Raw genomic sequence first — 18,150 nt, forward strand, 5'->3', positions numbered from 1 at the left:
TCTATTTGTATGAATGGTCTTTTGTTTAAATATTTGTATATATATATATACATATAATTTTTTTGTGGATTTAGAATGTGTCCATAGGAAAGAGGAGAAATACTTGCTGTTATTTTCTGTATTTATTTATTTTCTTTTTTTTCTTTATTATTTATCAATCTTTTTTTCCCTCTTTGTGTGATATGTATAATATTGCTTCTTTCAAAGATTTCTTTGAATAAAAAAAAGAAACACTGTTAGTGCAGAAAACAGAAAAATGTGCAGAAAAATGTGTAAATGCTTTAATATTTTCATGTAAATTTACAATAGCCCCTACTGTGCAATTTTTTTTATATTTATGTTGCATTTCACTGTATACACGAATGTTTGTAAAGAAATTTGTTGTTACTAAAAAAAACATTGTTACTGTTAGTGCAGTGTTATGTGGTTTTATAACATATATACATATGAAGCTTCCAAAACGAGATAACTCTGTTTTAATACAGAGTTAAAAATCCTGTTTGTTAATAGTGCATCCCATTAATATCAATCATACTGCAGTGTTTGTTTTGATTCGAGCCATAATAACTAAACAAATACAGCAAACTAACACAATACAATCATGTTGACATAATGACAATAATAACATAAAAGTCATCCCATTTTGGAAGCGAACTCTTCATACATCAATGTTTTCATGCCCTCATTTAGAAATGTACAAGTTATCTTTCAGACACGTTACATGAATTCGTTAAACTTGAAGAGAACAAGGACATTTTACCGTAATAGTTTAAATGTTTACTTTTGACAGAAAATATGCACACAGGTTAAAGTAAATACGATCATAATGAGACAACGTTACTGGCTTTGTTTAGTTAAGTCATAGTTTTTGACACTGTGCTTCCTGAACACACTGTGTAGAAAAACGCTGTAGCTCTATTCATCTTAGTATCTATACATCTATAAGAATACAAAATAAATTAAACAAAAAGAGATGCCCAGTAACTTCCTGATACTTCCTTTATAGTGCATTCATATTGCATTCTGTTCTCAAGTAAAACAAACTTGTGAAAAAAAAACACATACATATGAAACAGAAATTGTATAGCATATATATCACACTACTGTGTCGTACAGTCACACTGCTCTCTTCAAGTAAACTCGTGTTTACTTGAGTAATAAAATAAGGAAAAAATGGAAACAAACAAATGTGCCCGAGAGAACAGACATACCCACAGTGCAATAATCACAAAAATACACATGATGGTAAAATACCTTTTGGCTATAAGAAACATATACTGTAACATCAAACAAAGTTGCTGAACAAAATAAAAGCGTGGTTTTGCTTTTTTTATGAGTTTAAATTAAGATGGCTAGATAAAAAAGCTAAGCATAAAGAACATGGCCTTTATTTGATCTTGAGAGGGGGGTATAGTTGTTTCCTCAGTGAAAGACAGTCTGCCTCCATCGTTTGTCATGTTGGAAGGGCCAGAGACTGTTCCGTATCGCAGTTTTGAAAGGACTGGGCTCCACACTCAGACCGAGGAGCTCAAGACGTGAGCACTCTAACTGGGCATTTTGTGGCCTCTGAGCCCCTGCTCCTGCTGGCTGCTCTGTCATCTACACACACAAACCAAAACACATATTACAAAAATATCAACACACAGAAAATATTACACTAATGAGAGTTAAAGTGTGTCATTTATTAACTGCGAACGAGACCATATGGAATTATAAAAATACCATTCCCCCCGTGATTGGTTCACACCATTGGTTAAACCAGTTTGGCTGTGCTGAGCCGTTTGAAATTCCCAAAACAAAGTAATGTTTAGATAGCAATGTTTTTCCACATTTCCAGGAAAACATCCAGGAAAACATTATAAATAGTCGTCTCTGCATATTAATTTGGGCTAAAAAATATTTTACCATTAAAAAAAATAAGAAGAATGGAATTTGTTGTTATGATATGGTCTGTTTCCTAAATAATTTCTCCTTCGTCTAACTTAAAAAAAAGGCTTTTAACAGAAAGCTTGTTTATATAAACAGGCTACATTGCATAATGTATAACTGTAATCCATATATAGTTACATGCAAGTGTAATCATACAAATTGAACTGACTGTAGAAATGCTCTGAGATTTTTTAATCTACTGTGTGTTTACTCACTGGTATTAGATGACTGCTAGGCAAGTTAAAAGCATCCGCTATAGCACAGGCAATCTCATATTTGGTCATCTGCTCTTTTCCAGAGTAATGGAAGATTCCACGCAACGATGAATCCTGAGGGCAACACAAACATGCAGCATTGAAATATGTGTTGATTTTGAAGCAGTTTTGCATAGAATCTGTGACTGCAGAATTAAACAGAAGGATATAAGTATCTGTAAATGCGAGTGTGTTGAATGCGGGGAAAATGTAGTTCCTTTTCCATCCTTTCTTTTAATGTTACTCCCCTCAAATGTGAGGAGTTGTAACCCTTTTTGTGTTTACTTATTTCATATTTAGCTAATTTGATTCAAACTATTTAAAAAAGTAAGAGTGGTAGTATCATTAACACATTATTTATTTAATACTTTCTGCAGCATTTTACTTCAAAAACGTACATAGACCACCAAAAAGATGGGTTGACTGGGAGAATTTACACACAGTACAGGGGTGTATTATGCAGTATAAACTAAAGGGGCTCACCTGAAGGGCTCTCTCAGCCATGTTCCGACAGACATGGGCCACATCATTAGTGTAGGTGGGAAAGCGTTGTTGACAGTGTTCTATAGTGCAGCTCTCAGCTCCCTCCTGAACACGGTCCCACAAAACAGTTACTGCGCTCTCTTCCACCTTCTCCACCTCTCCGTAAAGAATGGGCACTCGCAGTATAGCTGCACCTGGAGAGAGCAAACGCGAATAGCTTTTTCGTAAATGAACTAAACTCAACATAAGAAACACCACAGGAATAGGAGGAGCGGTTGAACACAAAAGCAGCTATTTTGAAGAACTAAGCAACTAAGAACTTGGTAACTAAGCAACACTTGTCCCCATTGACTTCTATTGTATGGACACAAAACCACAAAAGACAGTTCTCAAAATATATTCACATAAGCGTCATATACAGGTTCTGAACAACATTAGTACTTTAGACGGAATCTGTATTTTGGGGTAAACTATCACTTTAAAACAAACCCATTTGCTAAATTTACATAAGAATAAAACAGTCTAGATTCTTCCAAAAACAATACCTGGGCAATGCCTTAGAATCTCTCTCTCTCCCTCTAGCTTGGACTTCCCATACAAATTTAAAGGATTGGGGGCATCGTTTTCTCCATAAGGAGGATTACGGCCATCAAAAACATAATCTGTGCTGATGTAAATGAGAAAGATGCCAGCTGTGGAAAAAGCATTAGAGAGAACTTTAGTTGAAAAAAAGACATTTTAACCATATCTAACAAAGTCCCGATGCTTCACCAACCTGCTTCTTTGGCCAGTGTAGCACATGCATGTACATTCAAGTTCATGGCTGCTTCAGTGTGATGCTCCACCACGTCTGGCCTCCTCTCAGCAGCACAGTGCACGATCACATGAGGCTTCACAAAATGGAAAAAACAAATGATAGTTCAAGCATGTTAAATGTATACCCAGACGTGTGTTAAAAAGTGGGTGACCTAACTGGGTATCATTATCAATCATTACCTGAAACTCCTGAATGACCCCTCGCACCGCATCTTCATCCAGAAGATTGCACTTAAGGAAACGAGGTCGGGCTCGGTTGTAGCCAGACCCCAAAGCATCCCAGTCATTGTTCTTGAACTCTTTGTACACAGCACGGCCGAGTAGCCCAGTCGCACCAGTCACAAGCACACGCCGGTATGGCGTGTAAACATCATCCTAGAGGACAGAACAGTAGTTACACTCAATAGACATACAGTACATAGATGCCGCTTTGGCTGCTGAATAGTGTCAACGGCAGCCGCCACATTGGAAAGAGCAAGACTGATATATAAACACATACAAGTGACCGGAGGAAGTGCAGTCTTTCTGGCAAAAAGACTATTAGAAGAAAAGAAGTATAACATTTACATTTCTTAACCAATTTCAATGGTTTACACGTGTGGGTTTTTCTGACAATTAATAAGTAACCGGAGACGGATCCTCATTGTGCTCCACAAACAGATCATAAACTATTGAATTTGGGAACAGATTTGCGTCACCACACAAGTGAAGTCAACGTTACCTCCAGGGATCTGTGATTGACACAATTTAAGACCAATCAGAGCTGCCCGTCACAGTATCTTGAAACCAGTGGTGTGCGGTGGACTTAAAAAATGAGGAGGCAGATTTCTATCCATGTTATTTTTGTTCATCTCTGCACTATTAACAAGTGCGTTTGTCAGAAAACCAGTGTCATTTCAGTGTTTATGTGTGAAAAATTCCTTTTAATTACTACAAGTTCATTACAGTATGTACTTCTGATTTTTTTAGTTTATTTTCCCTGCTTTGGGAAAAGGTACATCAACACCACCTTCATCTTATTCTGGAACATTTGGGATTTCCTATATAAGAATAACATCATTACCAATACCATCAATTTAATTATTAGCAGTCCCAGAAATACTCAAAGCATTTAAGAGATCAAATCAAATAGATATGACCAGGGCCGCTGCTAGCCATTTTGGTGCCCTAAGCATAATTCCATTATGATGCCCCCCCCCCCCCCCCCTTAAAGGTGCAAACTTTTCTTCAGTAAACAGAATAGCAAAACAAAAAACTATCAATGTTTAACAGTAAAATCTCAATTCAGATTGCAAGCTGCACCGAAATTAATATTGCTCGCCCCGCTCTGCACGGGCTCCGAACCTACGTCGATCCGAATGGGAGACGAGCGCTCTAACGATGAGGCTAAAGCGTCTCTGTTGGTTTGTATGTTAATTTTGATTAAACATGGACTTACCTGCAAGTGATTCGCGTGGTGGGAGCGGCGGCGCTGGATGTGACTTACTTTAGCCTTGCTACTATCCTGAGCAGCCTGATCACAAGCAAAAGTTTTTGACTTTTATGTAAGTCACATAATTCTGTCAACAATCGATAACTCCTCTGCCTCCGCCATCTCCGACACGAATCCTAAACTCCGATTAATACAACTAATAAAATAATTTAATTAACGTTCAATCTAATTTAGCGCCCGCAGTTTAAAATGAATGACGAAGACGAACAGTAAGGCGGGATCTCGCTGATGAGTTAATCCAATCATAGCCCGTTGGAGGCATTGCCTCCTCTCACGTGACTTTTCTCCATTCTTTTCAATTACCCCCACTCAAACTCACGGCACGCTTTAGGGGGTATATGTAAAGTCAATGAGCTTAGAGGAGGCAAGAGAAACGCTGTCTCCCTTTGGAATTCTTTCGAGCGGGGGCGCTGTTTCACACTGTTGTACACGCTGATTGATCTCATATTTAGCTCAATACATTCTATCCGCTGTCCTATTCTATTTCTGAACTGTTAGTAATATTCTCATTCGGTTATTTTCGAGGGGGAGGGGAGGCACTGCCTCCCTTGCCTCCTCGGAGGAAACGCCCCTTCTTGAAACACCCCTACAGCATCTATTGGCGGATGATCACAAGGAACTCGGATTCAGTGTCTAACAGCAGCTATTGGACCCCTTCAATAATTTGATAAAACAAACTAAGAAAAAAAACATCCTCTGCTCAACATCCTCAGTATCCAAGGGATGGCTGAAATGTCTTCAGGCCAACCACAAAAAGTAAGATGGTATATTCCCTTTTTAAGAGTTTCAACTGACATCAAGTTAAAGGATCCAGCAATGTTGTGTTAAACTACTGATTCATTGAAAATATTGTGCTCAACAAATTCATTTGCAAAAGATGTCAAACAAATGCAAAATTGTCGACGCGTGCAGGTGTTCGGTAGGAGCCGCTAAAGCGCTTCCTTCAGGCAGCTTGGTGTTACTACAACTACTTCTGTTGGAAAGAGTTCTATAGAGATGTCAATGGTCATTTGTGGACTGAATATGGACATTTACCCTATATTTATGCGATATAAACATACATGGATCTTACTAGCGATATGCAATGTGGTTGTCAAGCACACTTCTACAGACACGGTTACGAATTAGCCTTAAACCCATTCTTAATTCAGATCACCGTCAAGTTGTTCAATACCTCAATTGAATCTCTTTTTTCAGGCAGCTTTACTATTTCTTCTAGTAAAGCTTAATTACAATGAGCACACAACAATAGCTTTGCACTAGTGCGACAGGTGAACTGCTGAACTGTTAAGATATCTAAATTGAAGGAAGTGAACCTTGTATCCTTGCATACATCAAAGACGTCTTCCATGTTTAGCCAAGCCTTACCTGAACAAGCTCAACGTGGCCGGGTTTGAAATGTATCTTAAGCTCTTTAGCTCTGATACTCATTTCAGTGCGGCTATAGTTTCGACCATATCCTGGATCTTTTTAATACGCCAAAACTAACTTAAACGTCTTGTTCGTTCGTGTTGTCAAATAAGGGCCTGTTTTCATAGGAGTTGCAAAACATAACGCTGTCGACTGAAAGATCACGTAGGCGTTTATAGATCAGCAATCCGCGCACAGTAAACTGCGTCTATAAGATAAACAAAGGGTAGTGTTCTAGCGCATCATCTCTGTGCACTTTTGCGCAGTCGCTACGCGGCTTAGTTTCTCTTTATAACCTTCAAATTGTTTATTTGCCAATATATTTTTTAAGTATCATCAGTGTTATATGCCACCGTGTTTGCTAATGGATGTTATATATCAGAAGCAAAACATGTTTACGGTCACGACAGGAACGACATTGACGAGATGGAACAGATAAACCGAGCCAATGAACAAGCCTTTCCAAACATAGAACCAGCTAAATGTAACATTTTACTTAAAAGCTTTAGTTTCCACTAGTTTATACATAATGTAGTAAGGGTAACTGTTAAGTCACACAGTCCAGCTACTTTGCCTTATGCAACTGCAACCGAACCGTAAGTTCTGTGAAGAGCATATACAGTATATTGAGGTCATATGAAATGGGTTAAGCGTTCTTTTTAATTGTCTTAATTTACCTGATCATCCCCGTAGTTAAAACCAGGCATGTTTGGATTACGCGCAGGAGTAGTGTGAAGCCTTCGACATCTAACGGCACTGTATTCGAAATTCAACCTCTGTACTTCAGCCACGTCGGTGATTTCAAAATAAAAGTCATGGGACGTGTACACTACTTTGTGGTGACCGGGATGGGACATGCGCGTTTCACTTAGTTTTGTTGTGGCCACGAGATATTACCTCGTGGGAATGCGATATTATGTTGTGGCCACAAGATATTACGACGATGACATTCTTATTCTTACTTTGTATGTTTATGGAACTACATCCTTATCTCGACACGACTTGAATGTGTGTCTATTAGCGCCTGGAAATGGATAGGACTATAATAATATTTATTTTAATTAAGGCTAAATATAGGCTGGAAAGAATACATTATTATAGTAAAAAATTGCCTGTTATATTGAATTTTGTGCGATGTTACCTATACAGTGATTGTAATTATAATAATATGAAATAACAATTTACGATTAGTGAATAGATGGGAAAAAACAGTTTGGTGCAATAGATAAAATATGTTTTATTTATTGGCAATTTTCATTTGAAAGCTGCCGTGCACCATTGCGCAATACAATAATAGGCTATTGGTTGTGATGCTGGCGTAAGAGGGGATACGGTTACGGATCACAAGTCGCTTGGCAGTTGTTGTGCACTCTTAACTGTTATTCCAATAATAACACTTGCTTGTTGGTTCACACGTTTATTTTGGACAGTCTATGGTTGGTTCATTGTACTTTCGATAGGCGTAATTTGAGGGTGAGACAGGTGAGATATGTCCCCACCACCTTTTGTCGATTGTGTCGAAACCACTTATTGGTAGAAATTAAAAATAAACGCGTGGAAGGAGTGTTTGTATAGGGCCATTAACATCGATTAAAGCGTGGAAAAGCGCTCGCCGTCTGTCGTTGCTACCACCAGACCACCAAAGCTTCTTTCAGTGCGCTTGCAGCGCGTCTACATTTCTGAGCACACAAAAGACTCGAGTCACACGGCCAGTAAAGAAAAAAGAAAGGAATAACAACCTTAATTCTTTAAAATATTAGTCATACATGTAAAAACGGCAGTGCTTTATTGCACTTATATGAATCATTGTTGTCATGATTCTGCTGTGGCGATGGTCTATTGCAAGATGACTTGATGCAAATAATTCGTTATTTGTTACATTTATAAAGTGCCTCTCTGAGTACTCAAATGGAAAACTTATTTAAAATGGTGTAGTTCAAAGCAAAATGTAAAAGTTTGTTATTTGCCCTTTTTTTACTAAACGTAGCAGACTTTATTTGCCAATGACCGAAATAATGAAAGTAAGATTTTGTTCTTGTCATGAATGAATAAGTCTATATTGAACAATTTAAATAAAAAACCTATCTATTTCTGATAGTTCGAGGTGCACACATTTAAGTCGTGGCAAAGAGATAAGGATGTCGTTCCCTCATACAAAGCCCCCTTAAAAGAGAGCATGTCCCCTCCGGGTCATGGTACTGGTCCACTCTTACAGTATTTGTTTACACGTTTTGCTTCGTTGAAGAAATTATCAGATTCTATTAGATTGCGTTTTGTGCATATTCCGTTTCTATTTCTATATCAATGAAAAAAAGGAATGTTTCCGCCCGGTTTCGAACCGGGGACCTTTCGCGTGTTAGGCGAACGTGATAACCACTACACTACGGAAACGATGCCACATTTTCCAAAACTTGAGTAAATGATGATAAGACTTCCATTTGTGGGTGAAGTGTCACCTAATGGGTAATTTAAGAGTTTCCCATGTTGTGTCGACACAATCTATATTTATAAAATCATGTTTAAAATCTACAGTGTCACACATAATAGAAATACATAGCAAAATAAGATAATAATAATCACTGGTACGTTTTTAACACATTTTGCTTAGTTTAAGTAACAATGGGATTTGCATTATGTGAATATCCTTTTATTTCTATTTTTATGAAAAAAAGTTAAAGAGTTGTTTCCGCCCGGTTTCGAACCGGGGACCTTTCGCGTGTGAGGCGAACGTGATAACCACTACACTACGGAAACGATATAACGCTCTGTCATGGCTGCTGTGAAATGTCGCCTAACTCAATTATAAATAAATGTGGACACAGCCATTTCCGTATTCCGTTTTGCAATATTTAGCTAAAGATGGTGTAATCAAGGAAAAAACAAGTAAAAGAATAAAAAACTACATATTTTCCTTTCATTGCTCATCATTTTTAGCGGCATCCACGCATACTTTAACCTATCACATTTTACTGAGCTCAAAACACGGAGAACATAGTTTTAATGGATTTCCAGAAGTTATAAGGAAAAAACTTTTTCTTTTCGAATTTAAATAAAAGATACAGAGTCGGTTGACTTGCAAGTGAAAATACAAATTCCCACAGCAGAGCACACGTTCCTTTTAAATGCTTAACACAAACAAAACAGGCTGCCAAAACCAATGAAACAACACCCAGCAAAACGCGCACCACATCCCCTAGTGGCCGAGAGCATTTCTGTTGTGTTGTGACTCGATTCCATTGTGTTGTGGCATTCTTCTGTTGTGTTGTAGCTTTATTGCATTGTGTTGTGAACGTATATTTCCTTTTAAAAAATTGTCTTGTGTTTTGCACCAGAATGGTGCAGGCCGTTTAAATCCAATCTTTACAATCAGATGGCACTGTGTGGGTGTGTGTATGTGCACGAGCGTGAGCGTGCATGTGTGTGTCATATTTTCAGAATTGACTCAGCATTGGCAGCCTTTTCGAGTGTGTGTGTGTGTGTGTGTGTGTGTATCGGTGTGCGCGTAAGGAAGGTCACTATTTTGCCCTTGATTGCTGTGCAACATTTTCTCTGAAATGTAATATTTCACATTCATATCATATGTCGGTCACTTTGACCCCGAAGGAGCGATGTGTAACATTTTTTTATGACCCTTTATCATATACGAATCATATCCTTATTGTGTTTTGGTGTGTTCAGTTTTCAAAGTCATCTCATTCCGATAAAGCTTACATTTTTTGCATATTACATTTTTTCAGTCAAAAATGACTTAAAAGTCATAAATATGAAATAAAGATCGATATGATGAGGTGAAAAGTCAATATTATGCAGATGCAGTTTTTTTCTACATGTTTTGCCAAGTTTAAGATATTATCAGATTCCATTAGGTTGCCTTAATTTTAATATTCCAAATATTTCTATTTATGAGCTTTGAATGTTTATTTTGTATTGTTTTATAAAACGCTTTATATTTCACATATCTCAAGTCTTCACACAAAACGATAGGATTTTTTTCAGGTTTCCTGAAAGTCCCTCCTTCCGAAACGCTCTGATTGTAAAACGGCTGACCCGTTATTGGTTCGCCGGTTATAGGGTGTGTCTGAAGATGTCCCACCCGCACCATATCAGCCAGCTTCAGCATCTCGTGTCCCTCTAAGTACGCGTTTATTCATATGCGTTGGCTTTAGCGATGAACCGTAACATTGGCGTCAACTTCACATCATCACTTAAAAACATGCTGATCGATCAAAGTGTAACGGAGGTCTGCTAGTGCATATGCAAACGTCAATCTTTGTTAGAGATTGCAATTGTTTTCCTGCTATGGAGGGAAATGACACCTGACCGATTGGCGTTTGTTTAGCCTATTAATATTGGACATAAATTGGATAATAAAACAAGCAGATTGACCAGGAGACATATGCAGGACTTCAAAGGACGTTTCATTGAAGTGTTTTGAAGGTACACGCACAGCATCAGTGTATTACACAAACAGCTTTCTATTCTATTCTAACAGCTGGGTCTATTGGTCTGTTTTAGTTCCCTTAAATAGCAAAACACCTCATTTTTAGACCAGCAGGCACATGGCCACACAAATGAGCGCAAATGCATTTGCTATTTAAACAACACGGTGAATGACGGGAAAATTAAAACTGCGTCGGGTTGAAACTAGCTGCACCGCATTGCACCGGGTGTACGATATGGCCTATGACTTTATTTCTCATAATTATGAGATTTAATCTCATAATATTGAATTTTGTATCTCATCATTTCGAATTTTAATAATTAATTTTTGTCTCATAACAATTATTTTCTTTTTCTAGAGCATGATCTTTTTATTATGTGGCAGAAATGGTCTTTCATTCAAACCAGTAAGTCAGCACATTCAATTCATCACTAATCTAAAGTATATTTTGGCACAGGCACACAGAACATTATACCTACAGTATATGTCTCTACAACAACTTTCTAGAGAGGCCATCATAATTTACCTAACGTGTCTGTTACAAAAAGACATGTACAAGTACATCTATAGAAAACTAAAAGAAACAGGTTGATTGAATTATTATTGTTCCACATGAATGAAAGATCTATTCTAATGGACTTTTGCTTTTCATGCTAGGTAGGCCTAGAAACATACTTTACAAGTATGCTTGAGCAACAACACACCTGCAGTGGTTATTATAGACCTCAATTCTTAAGAGATTAAGATATTTGTAATGTAAAATTTGACGTGTTGTTGTGAAGGTGGACAGTAAAGCTGAGAATGCAAAACATACTCGTATTGATGAAACTGATGAAAATGAGCTTGTTTTTGACTTCACTTTCTTCTGCAGAATATGTTTCAGGCCTAGGGGTCCATAATACCTTTATCTTAAATGTTTATCTTTTACAAAATTAAAAACAAAAAGTGTGGGGTAAAAACAATGATTCCACATAAAACACAATGCATACTCAATGCATGTTATCCAAACAACAAATTCTTACTACGTTTAAAAGAAAAGTGCAAAAATATAATGTATTGTAAAAATTATATATTTCATTTACACAAACCTCATATAACACTCAATTGGGATGCAAACAACTCCTTACAAAAAAACATGAATAAAATTAGTTTATACAATGTGAGGGTTTTTATGAACACCGAGACAAGACTTCTTGTGTACATAATATCACTTATTATACAATTTGCACTGGTTTATTTTCTATTGATAAATGGAACAAAAGACAATATGCTGTTTCCTTTTGAGCTAGTCCCATGTGTTTCCTGAGTACAGATTTGTCCATATGTACGCCAGTACAGATCCAGTGCAACATCCCGGCAAGCCCTTTCATTTGGACTATCCAGCAGACCTTTGGCAAACTATACTCCCTCCGCATACCCCACTCAATGTCTTTTAAGGCTGAGATGGGTGCTCGGCTCTGCCACCCTGTCCTGAGGCCTCGTCCTTTCAAAGCAAACATTTAATGAAGAGTGGATGGGTACCCAGGAAAGTAAGACAGCCAGTGAAGTCATCATTTGCAGACACATAGGTCAGTCTGTTAGAAGGTTCAAGGTTATTTTGGTCATCCCCATTCTCTGCTTAAGGACAGCAGCAGCATTCTCTGTGCATCCGCAAGCATTGAGTTCATGTCTCTTCTCAATATCAAGTCCTGCACTCACGGCTCTCTCTGGATTGCTTTTGAACATACTTGTTATTGAGACATCGAAGAGCCCCTCTTTTGTTAATGCAGCGATACATACATATTATTTTGCATAGGCTCCCATATGCCAACCCAGTATATTAAATAGGAGATGACTAAAAATTGGTAGACGAAAAGCAAGTGTTATAAAAATATATATCAATATGTACAAACTCCATGCTCCAGGTTAGTCATTACTGCAAGAGAGCAACAGGGAAAGACTGTTAGAGACACAAAAAGCAGTCACAGGGCAAATGCAGTATCCTTACTTTGAAATACATATATTTTTATAATACCTTATGCCAGCATCCAGGTATCGGCAGTCCATCTCGCCCCTGTGAAGAGAGATATAAATAATAAATAAATGTAAAGATTTTTCTGAAAGCTCTTACTGATGGGGAAAAAAGGCAGGAATTGCACATCAGATCTGCCACCAATGATGTGAGACTGAAGGAAACACAGCAGCCCACAGATGGATACTTTTGGAAGCAAGTTCAAATAATCATGCTCAAAACCCAGACGGCTATGGTTCTTGAACAGGAGAGTTAACTTGTTGATTAACAACCAGCTATTTTAACAATTATTGTTTTTAAGGCTGTTACGATTTCATATCTGTCACTTTATTGATGGGTTGCAGTCTGCATTCTAGCAAATATATAATAAATGTGTACCTCAAAGATCTATGCCAAGCCGTCGGAGTCAGAACTTATACAGTGTACAGGGGAACCCAACGCACCAGGATGAAAACATCAAACATAACCACACACACATATTTTAGATAAAGATACTGTACCAAATGGCAGGGGGCATCTGGGGCCCTTGCCTCCCCACCAAGTTTTCTACACCCATTGGTGCCCTGTTAGTGAAACCCATTCATGTCAAATTCATTGCTGCGAATTCTTTCGATACACATGCACATTCTGCCACAAATGCATACAGCATCATTAAGCAACAACCCACAGGTTGTGGCCCTTTTTTTTACTTTCCTGAGAACACTTTACTTTCCTGTTGAAGGACATATATTTTTCAAAAAATAGATAACATGGAAAAAATGATTACGTGACATACCACAGGACAAGGCTGATCAAGGCCAGGAGGTCCCTGTTCTCCCTTCTGTCCTTTCAGACCTTTCTTTCCCATTATGCCTCGTTCACCCTGCACAGAAATAGAGAGAGATAAAGAAAAGGAGGCTTAGATATGATAAAAGAAGATATTATTTTGAGTTGTGTTTTTTATTTCTATCACCTTTTCTCCTCTATCTCCTCTGTTTCCCTTTTCTCCTTGAAGCCCTGGAAAACCCTGATGAAGGAAAGACATGTTTATTTTAAACTGACATCTCTTTAAACATTCTCAGTGATATTCCCAATTCGACATAGTTCAGTGGAACACAGATGAGTTCTTAGGCCTAGTTTATACTTCATACGTTCACATGAGCATTCACACATCACAAATCACATCACCATGTAAGTGCACAAGACTCATTTTGCATGCACATGATTGCTCATAATGACTTACGTCTAATCCTGGTTCTCCTTGTTTTCCCTACAAACGTTAAAAACATTAGATAGGAAGAAGCATTTTTGTTGGTTAAATAACATTAAAATGTTATGTTCAGAATGAGAAAAGATTGTTTGTTCTCAAGTGTATGAAATACTGACCTTTTCACCTTTTGCACCAGGCAGGCCTACCAATCCATTAGAACCTGGAAAACCTTGAAGACCCTAAGCACAACAGACAGGTGTCAAACACCGCAATGTGGTTGCTGTGTAATAGTTCTGAAGCAGTGTTCAGACCGTATGAAACTTACCCTAAGCCCAGGTGGACCCTTCTCTCCAATATCCCCCTTTTCTCCTTTAACTGCATCACCAGGCTCTCCCTGTGTTACATTACACATTTGTATTTGATCTCACATGACCCTGAAATCAGGGACGGATTATGACTTTGATGTGCCCTGGGCACAGACGTTTCAAAGGCCCCCCTGGCATCACATATGTTATGAGAACAGTGTTGCACATACGTATGCCCAAATACACAGGACTCATTACACAGCACTCAGGAATTGTTTGACCGCGAGGGTCTCCTGGCACTCTTTTGATAAAAGAAATGCCATATGCAAATTTGCTATTGTAAACAAAAGCTTTTGACACTTGTCCCGCATTCGGGGTCTTCTGATTGGTCAACTTCTGTGGAACTGACATTGATGAGCGTGTGTACAAATTAATTATTTTTACTTGACACAGAGTCTTAAAACCATGGGGCTTATGTGAAAGACGCGAGACGCGGCATAACAGTTAAACACATCCGTCCAGAGCGTGTTTAAACAATAAAACAATATAAAAGTAGTTCCGCAGAACAGAATAACCACTTCTGTGTAAAATGCACAAAAAAAGCACAAATTGGTTTATTCGTATTACGCAGTATACAACACTCTCCAATTCACATAACGTGGGTAGAAAATTAGCCTATGCCTAGTATCATTTACATTTCTGCCTTTTAGAAGACGAGGATTTAACAGTTAAGCAATATCAATCACCAAAGCATTTATCGTTCTCTTAATAAGAAAGTTGGTTTTAACTTAGTTGAGAGGTATCTATCGTGATAACCTCAGAGAAAACTCGCTAACACATAATCCAAATCCAGCGGTCTCACAAGACTGCAGTTATTAAAGACAGCGAACTGAGATGTCTGTGACACATTTCTGTGGTTAAACTTTAAACTCATTTTGTTATTTAGCCTTCTATTGTCTTCTGTACGTGACTTCTGCAAGCTTATGTTTTTTAACTCGCCTTTAGGTGTCTCTCTCAGCAACACGGCAATGCATTAGGATTATTTATTCGATTTATTAGCTGCGGTTGATACTTCACAACTGCAAAAATAATCCCTTTATTCCACAATATTCAGCGCTATTTTATTGATACATTTTTTTAAATAAAAAATGTACACATTAGATTTGCCAGAGCCCCCCTGCTGGTCTAGTGCCATGGGCATGTGGTTCAATCCGTCCCTGCCTGAAATGATTCATTCAGTTTTAAAGAAGTTGTGTTTTACTTGTTTCATAGACTCACCTTATGTCCAGGCAATCCGTGATATCCCTTCAAAAGTAAATGGGGGAAAAAGTTTAGCTTGCTTAACCTTCTTTAATAAAAATGACCAGTTTAGACTTTATTTCTTACCGCAGGCCCAGGTGGTCCAGGAGGCCCTGGTGGGCCAGGCAAAGAGATAATCTGGTCCTACAAAAAAGATATAGAGACACAACCTCATGTTGCACATACTTATGATTACTGCATTGGAATATGACTGAAATAGTTTTTGTGTGGTAAACTCACCAGATTGTCCTCAAGTCTGGAGTCTCCTTTATTTCCTTTTTGCCCAACGGGCCCCTACAATGACAAATCAACATTTATTATAATCCTGCAACCCCACAATTGTATGATATATTCCATTAATACTCACTGTTAGTCCTGTCAGCCCAATATCCCCCTTATCCCCTTTTACTCCTGCTGTTCCAGGTTCTCCTGTATGACCGCTTTCTCCCTTCTGGCCCTGGGTGAGAAACATTATACTATATAAAGTACATGTAGTACATTTCTGGATGTCTCTGTTATTTACGTTTAATGACAACTTAACTCTGCTTTGTATAAACCAACCTGCTTTCCTTCAGGCCCTGGTGCTCCATGTAAGCCCATGTCTCCCTGTTGCAAAGATATTTTTGAAACGTGTCTGAGATATATTTGGACGTTATACTGTAGTATCCCAGCGATGGCATTTGCTACATGGCACAGTTGAACATTTCTGCTTTTCCATCTAATTTTCAATCATTAAACTGTATTACTCACTTTTGGGCCTTGCGCTCCAGGAGGTCCTGGAGGCCCCTATTGGATAAACAGAACAGATCAATACCGAATATTTAAGAGGTGCTTGGAGATAAAGATAGTTCTTATAGTGACACGGCACAGAATTTGACTAAATATGTGAACCTAGACCACAAAACCAGTCATATACTCGGTAACATTTGTAGTAAAAGCCAGAAATACACTGTATGCGCTCACAAAAATGGCCAGAAACACACCTACAAACTTCACTCGCCGCTGGCTGCTCTTTGCGAATTACACACTCAAGTTTGGTATCTATGTAAAGTTTAGAATTTCAGCTTTCAGGTTCATCTCCTCTCTACAACTTTATTACAGTGGTTAGCCAATAGAAAATGTTAAAACGAACCAGATTTTCAGTTTTCCAACTAGAACACCTCTAATGGACAACTTTACAGTGGCAGTTCGTCAGTTATTTGGAGTTTCCATGAGAGATAACAAAACTGTGCTATTTGGGTCTGTTTATGTTCTTATTTGTTTCATGTTATATCATCTGCAATGTTATCTGTGTTTATTATGCGCTACTGATGTACAGTGAAGACTCTCACTAGTGCACTGTCACAGGTACGTAGTGCCGCTTTAAAGGCGATTTTCTCAATATATTGCCCCCTCAGATTGCAAAGTTTCAAATAGTTATATCTCGGCCAAATACTGTCCTATCCTAACAAACCATATATGAATGGAAAGCCTATTTATAGATTATGTAAATATCTCAATCCAAAAAGTGTACCCTTAAGTCTGGTTTTGTTGTCCAGGGTCACATATTCTCGTACAAACGTTTACCTGCAAAGCTTGAAGTCTTATGTCTAGATCCTCAATAAAGCCAGTAGCCCCTTTCTCTCCAGTCAAGCCCTGAGAAAATGTAAATAGCAGATGTGAGTAAGATGTTTAAATAGAACAGACTTCATGTTATTAGTCGATGGGAGACTGTGATAAACCCTCACCTGGGGTCCTGGATCCCCAACTTCTCCCTTTTCACTCTATAGAATATTTCATGATATTATTTAATGACATTATTTTAGAATTTGTATTTGTAGCAATAGAAAAATAACATTTGTTAAAGTTATCAGTGGTTCAGACTCACTTTACCAGGAGATCCATCAATTCCTCTCTTCCCCTCATGACCTGGCATGCCCTGAACCCCCATATGTAAAAAAAGAAATGTGTGGATGAGAAAATAATACAAAAGATGTATTGTGAGATGTGAGAAATAATCAAACCTTTGGCCCTGGAGGACCCTGTGGCCCAGGCATGCCATCAGCTCCATTCAAACCCTAAATGAAACATTTAAAAAATTTGGGATTTCCTTTGACTTCCACACCAAATGAAACAATAATGATAATATTTCTTGAATTTTATTAGTGATAATGATAACGTCATAATAATGATAATGATAATAATCAGCATTACTACCTGCACACCAGGTGGCCCCCTTGGTCCCTGTAGCAAAAACAAAACAAAATTGAATCCATTCTCATAAAAATAGTATTTATTATATTTTCTTCCAAGTTTGCATATTTATGTTAAAAGCATAACACAATATAAAAATATTTATTAAGTTCTACCTCATTCCCATCTTTTCCAGGAGGACCCTGTTATAAAAAATTAAACATGATAAGAAAATTTTATAGTATTTAAAGAAACAGGCGCACATAATCTATCGACTGTCCACTAGATGTCAGACCTCTACAGGTCTATGATGTACAACACAGTATGACTATTCGTGTTTAGCTCAATA

The 18,150-nt window shown here is 37.9% G+C and overlaps 2 protein-coding genes across 4 annotated transcripts in view; both read right to left on the bottom strand.

The window, feature by feature from the left end:
- Window positions 1-153: 153 nt before the first annotated feature.
- On the bottom strand, window positions 154-7,163 carry mat2b (methionine adenosyltransferase 2 non-catalytic beta subunit methionine). Of its 2 annotated transcripts, none has more exons than XM_079487417.1 (7): window positions 7,062-7,163; window positions 3,663-3,857; window positions 3,442-3,556; window positions 3,212-3,358; window positions 2,667-2,860; window positions 2,145-2,258; window positions 154-1,599 (listed from the first exon to the last, which is right to left on the bottom strand). In XM_079487417.1, exons 1-7 carry the CDS (start codon window positions 7,089-7,091, stop codon window positions 1,423-1,425), a joined length of 972 nt encoding a protein of 323 aa, XP_079343543.1. In that variant the 5' UTR covers window positions 7,092-7,163; the 3' UTR covers window positions 154-1,422. The 2 variants fall into 2 exon arrangements, with proteins under 2 accessions (XP_079343543.1, XP_079343542.1); XM_079487416.1 differs by lacking the exon at window positions 7,062-7,163 and adding an exon at window positions 6,343-6,648.
- Window positions 7,164-11,179: 4,016 nt separating this feature from the next.
- The window catches only part of col23a1b (collagen type XXIII alpha 1 chain b), a 68,088-nt gene continuing 61,117 nt past the window's right edge, over window positions 11,180-18,150 (bottom strand). The window contains exons 8-26 of one of the 2 annotated variants that reach the window (XM_079487089.1): window positions 17,978-18,004; window positions 17,826-17,852; window positions 17,633-17,686; window positions 17,497-17,547; window positions 17,357-17,392; window positions 17,196-17,264; window positions 16,380-16,415; window positions 16,191-16,235; window positions 15,997-16,086; window positions 15,870-15,923; window positions 15,717-15,773; window positions 15,609-15,635; window positions 14,351-14,419; window positions 14,202-14,264; window positions 14,059-14,085; window positions 13,789-13,842; window positions 13,612-13,698; window positions 12,840-12,878; window positions 11,180-12,740 (exon numbers count right to left, since the gene is read on the bottom strand). In XM_079487089.1, coding sequence (XP_079343215.1) covers window positions 12,738-12,740; window positions 12,840-12,878; window positions 13,612-13,698; window positions 13,789-13,842; window positions 14,059-14,085; window positions 14,202-14,264; window positions 14,351-14,419; window positions 15,609-15,635; window positions 15,717-15,773; window positions 15,870-15,923; window positions 15,997-16,086; window positions 16,191-16,235; window positions 16,380-16,415; window positions 17,196-17,264; window positions 17,357-17,392; window positions 17,497-17,547; window positions 17,633-17,686; window positions 17,826-17,852; window positions 17,978-18,004 — 915 coding nt within the window. In that variant the 3' untranslated portion in view covers window positions 11,180-12,737. The remainder of the gene's footprint in view (window positions 12,741-12,839; window positions 12,879-13,611; window positions 13,699-13,788; window positions 13,843-14,058; window positions 14,086-14,201; window positions 14,265-14,350; window positions 14,420-15,608; window positions 15,636-15,716; window positions 15,774-15,869; window positions 15,924-15,996; window positions 16,087-16,190; window positions 16,236-16,379; window positions 16,416-17,195; window positions 17,265-17,356; window positions 17,393-17,496; window positions 17,548-17,632; window positions 17,687-17,825; window positions 17,853-17,977; window positions 18,005-18,150) is intronic. The other variant, XM_079487090.1, reaches the window with a different exon arrangement.

The sequence above is a fragment of the Barbatula barbatula genome, assembly GCF_947034865.1.
Source record: "Barbatula barbatula genome assembly, chromosome: 22".
NCBI classification, from domain to species: domain Eukaryota; kingdom Metazoa; phylum Chordata; class Actinopteri; order Cypriniformes; family Nemacheilidae; genus Barbatula; species Barbatula barbatula.

Bases quoted from the DNA above. Each gene is read 5' to 3' on its own strand.
- mat2b (XM_079487416.1), bottom strand. From the start codon at position 6,405: ATGAGTATCAGAGCTAAAGAGCTTAAGATACATTTCAAACCCGGCCAC. The intron at 3,557-3,662 runs GTAATGATTGAT...CATTTTGTGAAG, and splicing joins GGGTCATTCAGGAGTTTCAG to CCTCATGTGATCGTGCACTG. The intron at 1,600-2,144 runs GTGAGTAAACAC...TTGTGTGTGTAG, and splicing joins CTAGCAGTCATCTAATACCA to ATGACAGAGCAGCCAGCAGG.